Genomic DNA, 12,803 nt, shown 5'->3' with positions numbered 1-12,803 from the left:
TCTATCTGCTTTTAGAGCCAACCCCGAGTGGTCATTACAGGCACTGCAGTTTTCTAAATTCGATTAATTTTATAGCTCTGGCGACTGCTCCTTGGTTTGATTGAAAAAGCTAAAAACTAATACAAAAAATCGTCACGAGCATGTTACTAATTATATGTTACTGCTAGAGAATAACTTGGGGCACCTTATGATCTAGCATATTTGCCTGATATCAGCCTAATAGCTTGAGAATGACTTCAGGAACCACAGTTCCAGTCGCTTTCCCATCCCGTGAATTTTCCCGGTCAGACATTCAACCTTCCAAGAAAATCGAAAACCCCAGCTTTATTTAGAAGCGCACCGCTACTCTGGGTCCGCTACTTTTAAAAGTCTGAACAGTGATCTGAGATGAGGTGCAAGAGTCTAGTCACCTCCCAGATCACTTGATATGATATGATGAGAAATTGATTGCTTTTGTCCAGTGATTCCAAACATGTGCTGAACGCCTTAGATTTGAATCTTGCTGTGGAAAATGTGGCGTAATATCCCTTTATTTTAACTGGTCCTTGCACCGCATCCTTAATAGTAAATAAATGTCAAGAATTCTTCCCTTGCACTTTGCTAAGAGTCATATGACCCAGTCAGCACTAAAGGGGCGGTGCACAGTTGGTGCAAACGGCGCAAGGGGCGGCAGCTTTTTGGAGAATGGATCCAGTGAGAACCCAATAGGACACTTTCGATACTTTTTGGCACTCAGAAGTGAGTTAACGATAACTTTCGTGCCTCCTGGTGTGAATTTGCATGGGTTTTCTGCGGTAAAACCCCGGTACTTATCTCGCAGCTGTAGGGTTTTCCAAGTTGTCTTTGCGGTTTTTATTTTTTTTTATTTTACCTGGCTCGGGGGAAAGTACGCTTCTCTCAACAACAAAAAAACCCCCCCAAACTAAAAAGGTTTTCTCTTTTGTTTTAGCCATGATTTTCCTGTAACCAAATACACGGCACGCGTTCTGATCAAAGGCAAAGCGAGTTTTGGCACTCTTTACGCGCGTATCCGCTCCATCTGAGCATCAGCACCAGCGCAGAGCGGATCTACACTGGAAATTTAAAAAAAGAAAAAGAAAAAAAAAGATGACGAATAAGGACATTCAAATTAATATTTGTTTTTTTTAAAGATTATTAAACGAGTGGAACGTTTTATCTTCCACGCTAGAGACACTGGATCTCCTTTTTGGTGGGATGAGAAGTTGGATTGTAAAACTGAATCTGCTCCCTGTTTTTTTTGCAGCGTTAGCAGTAGAGACCACGTCACTCTGTCTACTCCCCCTTTTCCTTCCCTTGTTGGAGCAACATCCACAGCTTAGAAACAGCTGGATAAAGATTTTGGATCAGAAAAGCACAATCATGATGACCGGATTTCGACTAAACCTGTCGCCCCTGAAGGAGCCCCTCGGCTTCGTCAAACTGGTGGAGTGGGTAAGTTGGACGCAAACTATTGTACGCGTATTTTCTGAGTTTTCAGGGAGAGTGTGGGTCCTACCCACAGGACAGGGAGGTCCAGTTCTTCCTTGATTCTTGGGTTTCCCCTTCTCCCTACAGAAGAAAGAAAAACACTAGTTAGAACGTTATAGCAGATTATTAGATTAAGCCTCAAAAGCATGACTACAACTTGATTAAACATTGGTTGAGGTTTGAATTTAAGCCAAGAAGAACGTATATATATGTGTAAGGTTAATTGTTGTTCATTATAACACTAGAAGAAATAAGATAAAAGCACTAATATGGTTAGAATGAAATAATGTAAGGCCTCTAGACAAATGTGTACAGCATTTTTCTAGGACACAAGAAAGTCTGCTGAAGTGGTGCAGATTAGTGCAGCTGGACTTGCCTGCCCTTCAGACAACACAGTTACATATTAATGCATCTTTTACCAATAATTCACCTCCGAGTGACTGCTTGTGGCTGAAACGTTTCAGTTACACGTACACTCACTTAAACATGCAGGAGATTTCTTGCGGAAAGTCCAGCGATCAGTTGTTCTCTGCATAACTGGGTCAGGAATCCAGCCCGGCAACGCTTTCCCTCAGCTGTTCTATTTTTTCATAACACACACAGGCTGGAAGAGCTTTATGGCAACAGTAACACTCAGTCATCTGACTCAGAAAGTGTTGGTTTTATACAACACAAAGTCATTTCTCATTTACGTGGGGCTAGATGATGAAACGTGTGCAGGTATTCACACAATAATAAAGAGGTTTAACCGACATGATGGTGCTAATAGTCCAGGAGAGGACATGGACACAATATGAAGGTTATTCTGTGAAAGGTGTTCTGGGCACGTCCTACTGGGAGGAGCTCCTAGGACAAGCGGGAAAGATTACATCTCTTGGTTGACTTTGGAATGCCCCCCCACTGACCAATCTCTGGAAGAGCTGAAGGAGTTGGCTGGGGCATCTTCCTGGACTTGGACTCTACAATCCAGACTCTGATAAGCAACAAAGAATGGATGGATACACTTTTTGTGACAAACACTACATCCTAACCAAATTTTTCCCACTAAAAGATATTTTTAACATGGAATTAGTGTGTGTGTGTGTGTGTGTGTGTGTGTGTGTGTGTGTGTGTGTGTGTGTGTGTGTGTGTGTGTGTGTGTGTGTGTGTGTGTGTGTGGGCATCCCCCGCAAACTCTTAAACACACAATCCTACAGACAGCCTACAGAAAGTATCCTGCCTTCAGGTGATAGCACGTTCAGTAGATCTAAGAACAAAATTTAATGTAACATGAAAACTGAAGGTTATCAAACAGGTTTTGTTTTTTATCCAGAATTCATCTCCCTTATAAATTGTTTATTGAATCAAATGCCACTTTATTTGTACTCATATCTGGCACGTCCTGAACAGTCGTACCACCCAAGATGTTATCTCCCACACAGTAGGACACAGGGAGGAGTCTTCAGCATAACAAACGCTACAAGGATGCCCCCATTCCCTCATCGTTGTTTAATAAGAATGATAATAAAGCGTTTTTTCTCTCTTTATGGACTCGTGACTCCACCACATTTCTCTGGCTAAATATGGAGAGCCAGTTTGTGCAGGGCCTCTGGAGGGAAACACAGTGACACGAGTAGGCGTGCACACACTCAAGTGGATTTGGGATTCGTGGTCAGACTGACCAGAGCTCTGCGACTACTGTGTGAGAAATGAAGTGCTGATTATACTGCTTTTCTGCCAACGTTTCTAACTTTTTGGGAAATTTGTCTTTCCTTAACAGCTTGTCAAAGTACAGACCCCTCCTTCTTCAAGCACTTAATTCTCTTTCCTTATCAGTTCAGGTCGTTTTTATAACATACAAAAAAACAAATAAATGGTAGCTTCTTCTGCGTATTATGAATAGGTGCTGTGTGTGTGGATTGTTTATTCTCCCTCACAGCTCGATTATGAGCTCTAGTTTCAGGAATGTCCATAATTTGGCACTGAGGGGTTTGCAGATGTTTTGGATGCCAAACAAATGGAGACTAAGGACTGATAAGGTATTGCTGTGTTGCCACAGTTTTTAGAGAGTCACAGTGTTTTAAGAAGATGCCAATGTGTGTTTGGGCTATGCTGGCCCTTGCAGTAGTTCATAAAGGCAGAGACAATTTGAGAGAAGTATGTAATTTTAGCCAAGAAAAAAAGAGAAAAAAAACAGGAAGTGGCAGTCAGTGACATCTGGAGAAACATCTGGAGAGAAGTCTAGAGGTGTGGGGGTTTGTGGTGTACATAAAGCGTTAAAGGACAGCTGCCCCCGTTGAAAGCACTTTGCAGCGTGACCGTGTGTGATACAGTTTTGCTGACAAAACAGAATTCAGGAAGTGAGTTTGAAGTATTGTAAAGGTTTTAGTTGGTGTGTCCTCCTAAATGGGCCGATTTTTTTGTATGTTTTTCTGTATAAGGAAACATTCTCTATGGGCTCAAAGGCCATTTCTTTGTTTTCATGATGCAAACCACTTCCTGGCCTTCAGTCTGTAGACTCCCTGTACAAGGAGATACAGAGCCAGTTCACATCCACCTTTATCTCAGGTATTATTAATTTGGTGATGGTGGGGGAAAGAACCTCAGTTTGTTTCATGTCATGTTCTGCTTCTTTGGGTTCTCAGAGTGCTGTAGCTTCATCTGCTTATCCTGAATTTGATAAGTGGAAGAAAACGAATGGATTGTTTGGTCTTTAAAAAGCATTTATTTAAAAAAATCCTCATAGTCCAAGGAAGCATGTTGATGAACATCTATGATCAAGAGGGTTAGCAAACTGCATCTGTAACTAAATGGGATGCTAATTAAATACATGCAGGCTATAAATCAGGGGTAGGGAATTCCAGGCCTCGAGAGCCTGCAGGTTTTAGATCTCACCCTGGGTCAACACACCTGAATCAAATGATTAGTTCATTACCAGGTCTCTGGAGAACTTCAAGACATGTTGAGGAGGTCGTTTAGCCATTTAAATCAGCTGTGTTGTATCAAGGACACATCTAAAACCTGCAGGGCACTGGCTCTCGAGGCCTGGAGTTCCATACCCCTGCTATAAATCATTAAAAAACTGAACATCCCTCCCCTTAAATCAAATCACTTTTTTTTTTTTTTTATTGTCACATCACATGTGCAGGCACACTGGCACAGCACATGCGAGTGAAATTCTTGTGTGCGAGCCCCACAAGCAACAGAGATGTGCAAACACAACAACACAAACGAGCAAAATACAAGAATGGCCAACCTGAAACTAATAAATATATGTACAATATATAATAGTGTATGCATTTCTGGATGTGTATACTAAATATTTTCCTACGTGTGTGTGTGTGTGTGTGTGTGTGTGTATACACATTTTTACAAATTAAATAGTAAAAAAATAAAATAATAATAATAATAATAATAATAATAATAATAAAATATATAAAATATACAGAGTTGAATATGTGCAAAACAAGTGGCATTTATATACAGTGTGGAGTGCATAATGTTGAAGTTCCAGTAGTGAAGCTGAGGTGTCTATGACGTGTTCAGCAGTCTGAACAGTTTATGGCTGGGGTGACTGGAGTCCTTGATGATCCTCCACGCTTTCCTCAGGCACCGCTTCCTGTAGATGTCTTGGAGGGAGGGAAGCTCACCTCCAATTATCCGTTCAGAGCACGGATAGAATATATTTTAGTGCAACTTAGAATATATTTTAGAATATATTTTAGTGCAATATATATTTTATATATTTTAGTGCAACTTCACAGTAAACAAGCAAGGTGTGGATGTGAGTTAGAAATTGAGGGCACTGCACACTCAGAGAATCATGGGGCACCCAGAAAAGAAACCTGTTGGGAAGGTTTATGTACTACATCATCCAGAGTGACAATAATGAGACTTTGTATCAGGAGGAAATCAGCAATTTGTAGTATAGAGCACAGAAAACAACCTACTGCTTAACAGAAAACAAAACTAAGGATCTGACTACTGATTTCAGCTAAAAGAAAGCAATTTGATGTAGATTAGTAGAGCTGATGAACCTTTTTTAATATGTTTTTACTCACAAAGTTTTATAAACGTAAATTAAATGTGAGAAGAAAAAGGGCATGGCAGGAGTGGGATTTGAACCCACGCCTCCATTTGGAGACCAGAAGTCCCTTTCATGAGGAAGGAGTGAATCCTTGAGTCTGGCGCCTTAGACCACTCGGCCATCCTGACAGCTGTCAAAAGGACTCATGACATCACAACTACACCTAAAGACTTGCACAATCTCAATGTATTTTTCACTTTGCTGTGACTAAGGATGTAGAGGGCTGGTATAAGAGTTAATCTAACATTATTCTCTATCCTTTCTAATTATGGTCAGTTTTCTGTAGCAGGGATATAAAATGAATAAGACTCAGAATCACTGAACAGATTGAAATCAGAAACTACTGTGCCTACATATTTACAGAAGCTGGGCTCCGTTTTCATTCAAAACTCAACAAATTCACAGAGTATGCCATTTCCCTCCAAAAATCCTTTTGCTGATTTTAGCTAAGCATTCGTCCATGTTTCTCCATGGAAATAAGTGGCACATTCTAGTTAAGTATCACACTTTGCAGTTGGATGTCTTCACAAACAGACTTCAGACAGTTTGCACAGGCAGTTAAACCTCCTCCACCCCCTCAGGGTTGTATGCTCAGCCCTCTTCCTGTTCACTCTGTGCACCCTTGACTGCTTTCACAGACATGGAAAGAAACCTGTGTTGATGTTTGCAGACTACGCCTCCATCTTCAGGAGGAAATCAACATTGTTGCATTGTGGTGGACAGAAAACCTCTCAAACTCCATGAAACAAAGGAGCTGATGATTCATTTTAAGAAGAGTCAATCATTCCATGAGTTGTAATCAAACAGCTTGATTGAAATTGGAGAGTAAAAATTTTGTCAGGAGTGGGATTTGAACCCACGCCTCCATTTGGAGACCAGAAGTCCCTTTTTTTGTGGACGGTATCTATCCTTGAGTCTGGCGCCCTAGACCGCTCGGCCATCCTGACAAGCTAGCTGACGGTGTCATCTAAGTCAAGATTGACATTACAAAAACAAGCAAACAATTCTAACTTTAGCCCTTCTCTCTTCTGGGGTTGTATTGATGATCAATACGAAACGTGATTGAGGGAAAATGGAAATGTTGACATGCCTGTCTTTGTCAGCTAGAATTTATTCCATTCATTCCATTCCAATTCATTCTCTCATTATAGTCATAGAAAAATATCAACATAGTGATAAACTGCCTGACAGCAACATAGCTTTGAGTCTCATAGTGGAAGCAAGAACTAATTCTTCCCTTTCTTTGTCACTCAATTATTTAAACATGGGGCTTGAACCCATGACCCCGAGATTAAGAGTCTCATGCTCTGCCATATGAGCTAGCTGGGCTGTGAAGCAATGTTACAACACTGGTCTCAGTTTAGTTTAGCTAATGGTACTATGCCTCCTGCTTGCAAACTCATCTGGACTAAATTATGGATTTAAAGGGTTTGAAAACATGGTATAAAAGAGATCAAAGAGTGAGTTGCATACCTGAAGCAGCAGGCTTTTGTGTATCATTCTATTGTAGTTGTTTAATTAAAAAAATAAGTCCAGTATTATAGAATGTAACCAAAGGCACCCGCGGTTGCCTTTGAGGGTGCAAAACATTTCGTCGACATTGTTGTGTTCGTTGGGGAGAAAAGTTACAAACATACAGTACAGCTCTTCAGAGTCAAACTACTAGCGATCAAAGATTTATGTCAACTTGACAAACTGAACGCATTCTGTACTGTACAGGAGACACGGCACGAGATTGATTGACAATGGTCTACAGCCAATCAGGACACAGAACACAATGCGCTGAAAGAAAAAAAAACGTGCAAAAATTGCACCAAAAAAAAATAAATCTGTGAAACAGCGAGACCGCGAAAGATGAACCGCATTATAGCAAGGGACCACTGTAACTAAAAAACACTCTACCCTGCTTTATCTCCTATTTCGCACCCAATGGGACTGCACTTACAGAATTAACATTGTCCTGTATTTGAAAAGGCTGGAAACTAGCATTTGAGTAAATAAATGCTTCCTCAATTACCCTTTTTTTAAAGACATGAAAAGCCACTGTCATCATTTATGTACAGCCTTTTACAAAATCATCCTTCTTGTGGGGGCAGCAGCCTAATCAGAAGTACCCAGACACCCCAATGCTCTGCCACCTCCAGCTCTTCCAGGGGGACACCAAGGCATTCCCAAGAGATAGTTTAAAGTAGCTTAGGACAAAAATATGGTTGCATATAAGATTACCACAAGAGACAAGCAAAGTTAGTAACTAGATAATAATTTTAGTGTAATATTTATTAGCCAAAGAAAGACCCACAGATTTCCATAAATAGTCGGTGGAGACCAAAACAGAGGAAAAAGGAAATTGAACTTTACTTCAAGATTACCGTGTAGCCAGATACAGAATTCCAAATGTAAGTTACTATTGCATATCGTTGCAGCATGTCTGCTAGATGTGCAAACATGGAAGCCTCTATTTGCTGTGATCTTCACCATATTAACTGTTAAATGCAACATTAGTGGTCACAGGGCAGTCAAAAATCTAAAAGTCATAAATCTAAGAGCTATTTATTTATTGCACTGAAATACGAAGCTTTCCACGACACATGGTGCCTATTTTCACTTGAAATCATTGTTACCCATCATGCTGCTCAGTGATTTCTATTATCACTGGTTAACCTTGTTTAAAGGTTGAGCTGAGTGGCAGCCACCCTCACTAAAAGAATTCTGTTTGTGTTGGTTTAAAGGGGAGCATTAGTGTCACATGGTCAGCAGGCTGAATCAGATGCTTTTCTGCAAGAAAGAATTTAAGAGCTGAGTGGAAGGATTAGTGAAACCATGCAAGTCACATTTTTACGTTTTGAAAAAATGATGTGGTTCTTTAAAGGAAATACTTGATTTGTGCTGTGATGTTTTTTTCTGTATCTTTTTTCAATGGCAAATAGAAAGTCACTGACCCAATATTTGATCCTCTCTTTCAAATTCTTGAAACTCTTCTTTTATGATCCTGTAAAAATTGCTCAGTTGTTGTATTTTTTCAGGCAATTCTTTATATTGAACATGCTGATCATAATCCCACCACTTAGAAATTCTCCAGAGCCTATGCTTTCCTGGTTTTGATGTTATTAATAACTTTTTTCTCATGCCACTATCTTCTTACTGTCCAAACAGCTCACAGCCATATTTGCTTTTGGCTGCTGCGGTGGATTTTCAGGGAAGAACGTCATATCTATCCTCTGTGGCGATGGCAGTAATGAAACTCTCAATGCCATGTATCAATACCCATTTAGGTGAGCATTTCAACATATTTAATTTTCACGTACAGTTTAAGTTAATTATATAAGAAATTACCCATTTATTCTGTCTATTCTGTATCATTCCCAGGTTAAGCCAGTTCCCGCTCATTGATAAAAATACGACTCTTTGTAACCACTCTGTCACTACAACACACATGATGGGAGACTCGGCCTCCTCGGCGGAGTTCTTTGTAGGTGTTGGCATTGTCTGCTTCCTTTACAGCATGGCAGCTCTGCTGGTGTATTTAGGCTACATGCACGTCTACAAGGACTCTGACTTTGGACCCATTTTTGTGAGTCTTGATCTTGCCTCCTGTAATTGTCCCAGTTGATGCAAGGCCTGATTTGAAATGTATTGAAATTGTTCATGTATTTACCCTCCTCTCCAGGACTTTGTGATCACAGCGATCCTGGTTTTCCTGTGGCTGGTGTGTTCATCCGCCTGGGCTAAAGGCCTGCAGAATGTAAAGAGTGCCACAGACACTGAAGGCATCAGTGGCACGCTGGCACTCTGTAAGGGTAGCAACATCACCTGTGAGGTCACGGAGTTTGCTAACATGCGGACCCTCAATATATCTGTGGTGAGATGAAATAATAATCAGCTGATATTAACTGTTTGCTGATATATGATTATCAGCATTTATAAGTGCCAATAAATGAAAATGTGTAAAGCATAGAATAGACAGGAGCAGCACCTTTGATTGATGTTTCATCATTTGTCCACCAGAGGGCATGTTTGGAATGGCAACAAATGTTCGGGAAATCTGTTTCTGCTTTGTGTGTTTGAAAGCTAAAAAAATATTGGTTTTAACATTACTAAATATTGCATTGATATAAAAAAAATATTTCTAATGATTATTTTTTTGTCTATATTATCCAGGTGTTTGGCTACCTTAACATGCTTGTGTGGGCGTTCAATGCTTGGTTTGTGTACAAAGAGACTCGCTGGCACTCCCGGAAATTTTCATCCCAACCTGGACCAGGAAGGCACCAGGTCCCTGCGCCAATCTAACATACAGATACACACAAAGACTCAGTACAAAACACAGAAAACATGCACATGCCACATACAGAAAATCACCCTTAAGTGCACGCACGCACACACATACACATACACACACATACACATACAAAAAGTATGCGTGCATGTTAAGTACACGTGGAGAAATGAAGAGATTTTAACACATAAACACACACACACAAATACTCTGTGAAAGTGATGAAGACACACAAAGTGAAGGATCAATGGGTAGCTCATATTAAACTGCTGACTGCAGTTAAGTTTTGCAGCAGTACAGATTTGCATTGGTGTTTTGTAACCCAATATGACCTGATGTGGTATCAGGTGGTAGACAAGAAGCCATCCACACACAATAGCAGCACCAATGCAACAAGCATGCCAAATCCTTTTAAATGCGCCGCTGATCGAATCCTATGACCTGATTTGGTCTTCATAGAAGTATTGGAGTTTATGAGGTTTATTACACTTATTTTTACACAGATGAACATAAGGTGCTCAGCCCTTTCTCTGTGACACCACACTTGGACATTTTATTTTCTAAGATCTAAGATCATCTGCTTTAAGGGCAGTGTGAAAAGCACATTTTATGACTCCTTGTTAACCGTAACTAAATGTGTTTATTTACAAAAGTGAGTGTGATCGATATTGCAAAATGTAATATACATTTTGCCTTGTATTTGCACATTTTTCAAAAATATTTGTAGATTAAAAAGATATGCCTCATTCCAAAACCATTTCTTTTACATCAGTTAACTGACTCCCTCATACCATCTAGTGTCAGAAAGAGGGAATCACTGAAGTCTCTATGAAACTCGACTCATGCCAACCATTTATCCTTACGGATTTTTCTTTGTAAAAAACAGGCAAGCAGCCTGACCTAGTTTATTTCCAAGGTTAAAATAACTGTAGTCTAGGACCTTTTTATTTTGCACTGATGAGGTGCTTGTGTGATTTTATCAATGTTGCATTAAAGGAACAATTCACCCTCAAAATCAAATATACATTTTTTTCCCCAGGCGTACTACCATGTGTCCAACAAACAGGGCACAACCTGTCTGTTTACATCCTGTCACGGTGTCAGTCAGCTAAGCAAATATGTAAATTTGATTTTTGATGTGAATTGTCTCTTTAAGCACTGTGAGCATAAATCCATGAAGAATACTTGAGAGTTGCTTTCTTTAATCCAAATGCAGTGCAGTCACACTTTTCTTCAAAGGTACCAGTTAAAGCATTTTCAACTTTCTTGTTAATTTCATCACTTTTTGCAGCGAAAATATTCAGCCAAAGCGCTATTTTCTTTTATCCTGGTTTAAGCTTCCTACATATCTCTTATGTGATTTTTAAGCCTGTTATTGTGCCGTTGTTTAAACTAGTCCATCCTGTTCTCCATAGTTGTTTTGGTTTTTTTTCCCCAGACCAAATGGTGAGCTGGTATTGTGTTTTAAGTACTGTGTCGTATTTTTGTATCATTTCTCATTTTCAGTATATCCAGATGTGTTTTTTGATTATTATTATTTTTTCTCCTTGTCCTTTCTATTGTGTTTTGACTGTCTCTGTGTAGGGTGGTTTCATTCCTTCTATTCCTTTAACTTTAAAGTTCAGTGAAACAGCAAGTGTCTGGTGTACTGGTTATGCCACTGCACTCCTGTAATCAGCTATAGCTTCTTCTTTTTTTTAATGATTCCTTTACATTTAACCTGCCAATTTTTCTTATGCAATGCACTCTGTCACATGCACAATTTGGATGTACTTTTTTCCAATAAAAAAACAAAAAAATGAGGACGTTTCTTTTAGTCTTTGTATGAATGCAAGCCTACATTCATTCCCACAAGAGAAGCCTTTTAAAATAAAAGAACTATTTCACTTTTGTGTCACTAAAGTTTTTGTTATATAAGAAACCCCCCCCCCCCCCCACAAAACCAGTAGCATGTAACACAAAACCAGTAGCGTGTCCTCTGCTGAGTGTAAAAATAGCACTCTGTGTTTCCTATATTGTCCTGTGACCTTCTGATCGGCCGTTGGACCTCGATGTGGGGAAATAAACACAACACTGTGACTGAGTCATCTTTTGTGTGTGTGTGTCAGGAAGCAAGACAGGAAGGATTGTGTTTAAGCACAGATTATAATGTAAGAATGCACAGACTCGGTGCTTGTGTCTGTATCTCATCTGATTGACACATCAGCGTAAACTAATCAAGTCAATTTCCTTGCCCTCATTTCTGAGCTGTCATTTCCTTGTAATCTCCGCCATTCTCTGTCTTTCTCACGCCCCCTCTGATTTGCCTAAAAAGATGACTGTATGTTGTGTGTGATCTGAATCCATTTGTTCTGTTCAGGTTTCAGAACACAAGACCGATTTGCAATCAAGTGGGAGTGGAAGTGTAACAGAGAGTACTTAATCCCTAATCATCGCTGTCATACTGGAAACGACAAACATATTGTGAGAAAAGGGACACAATCGTGATTTATTTTTCTTTGGCAAAAAATGTGTGTGTGTGTGTGTATGTATATATATATATATATATATATATATATATATATATATATATATATATACACACACCTTAAAATAAACTCACAAAGAGCACCTCATCTCTGAGATCATCCAAAATCATTTATAAGTAAAAACATGATTTACTTCAGAAGATATTATTAATGTTTTAAAAGTACACCAGTCGATTGTTTGGTACTTCTTTGCACAGTGAATGCAGCTTCTCTTTTTAACCACAAGAGGTCATTGTAATGCCATGAGCTCAACCTGCACAAGCCTATTGTATTGAGCTATTAGTGTTCGGGTATATAATTGAGGGTGAAAGCATTGAGAGCTTTGTGAACTAATCAAAGGATTTCAAAGGTAACTCTATATTGAACTGGAATAAATGATGTAACTTGATTACTGGGTAGTGTAGTCAAATTTTTCATTTTGAATGAGCTGAAATCATCCTATGAA

At 39.5% G+C, this 12,803-nt stretch overlaps 1 protein-coding gene and 2 non-coding genes across 4 annotated transcripts; 1 reads left to right on the top strand and 2 right to left on the bottom strand.

Moving 5' to 3' along the window:
• Positions 1 to 639: 639 nt before the first annotated feature.
• On the top strand, positions 640 to 11,262 carry sypl1 (synaptophysin-like 1). 2 transcript variants are annotated; one of them, XM_085386912.1, is made up of 6 exons: positions 640 to 738; positions 1,265 to 1,452; positions 8,708 to 8,826; positions 8,921 to 9,125; positions 9,222 to 9,413; positions 9,713 to 11,262. In XM_085386912.1, exons 2-6 carry the CDS (start codon positions 1,381 to 1,383, stop codon positions 9,842 to 9,844), a joined length of 720 nt encoding a protein of 239 aa, XP_085243038.1. In that variant the 5' UTR covers positions 640 to 738; positions 1,265 to 1,380; the 3' UTR covers positions 9,845 to 11,262. The 2 variants fall into 2 exon arrangements, with proteins under 2 accessions (XP_085243038.1, XP_085243037.1); XM_085386911.1 differs by having other exon boundaries at positions 658 to 1,452.
• On the bottom strand, positions 5,572 to 5,682 carry trnal-caa (transfer RNA leucine (anticodon CAA)). Its single transcript has 2 exons — positions 5,645 to 5,682; positions 5,572 to 5,617 (listed from the first exon to the last, which is right to left on the bottom strand). It is a non-coding gene; the product is annotated as a tRNA-Leu (tRNA).
• On the bottom strand, positions 6,390 to 6,501 carry trnal-caa (transfer RNA leucine (anticodon CAA)). The gene is made up of 2 exons: positions 6,464 to 6,501; positions 6,390 to 6,435 (listed from the first exon to the last, which is right to left on the bottom strand). It is a non-coding gene; the product is annotated as a tRNA-Leu (tRNA).
• Positions 11,263 to 12,803: the final 1,541 nt, after the last annotated feature.

Source organism: Rhamphochromis longiceps, linkage group LG17, assembly GCF_057381845.1.
Source record: "Rhamphochromis longiceps isolate RC_006_pf linkage group LG17, R_longiceps_female_GT1.1, whole genome shotgun sequence".
Taxonomy (NCBI): domain Eukaryota; kingdom Metazoa; phylum Chordata; class Actinopteri; order Cichliformes; family Cichlidae; genus Rhamphochromis; species Rhamphochromis longiceps.
Note: the sequence above shows the minus strand (reverse complement) of the source record. Positions and strands in the feature narration are given on the sequence as shown.

Coding starts and splice junctions, on each gene's coding strand:
- sypl1 (XM_085386911.1), top strand. CDS start 1,216: ATGAGAAGTTGGATTGTAAAACTGAATCTGCTCCCTGTTTTTTTTGCA. Junction 9,126..9,221: donor CTGACTTTGGACCCATTTTT/GTGAGTCTTGAT, acceptor CCTCCTCTCCAG/GACTTTGTGATCACAGCGAT. Junction 9,414..9,712: donor GGACCCTCAATATATCTGTG/GTGAGATGAAAT, acceptor TATATTATCCAG/GTGTTTGGCTACCTTAACAT.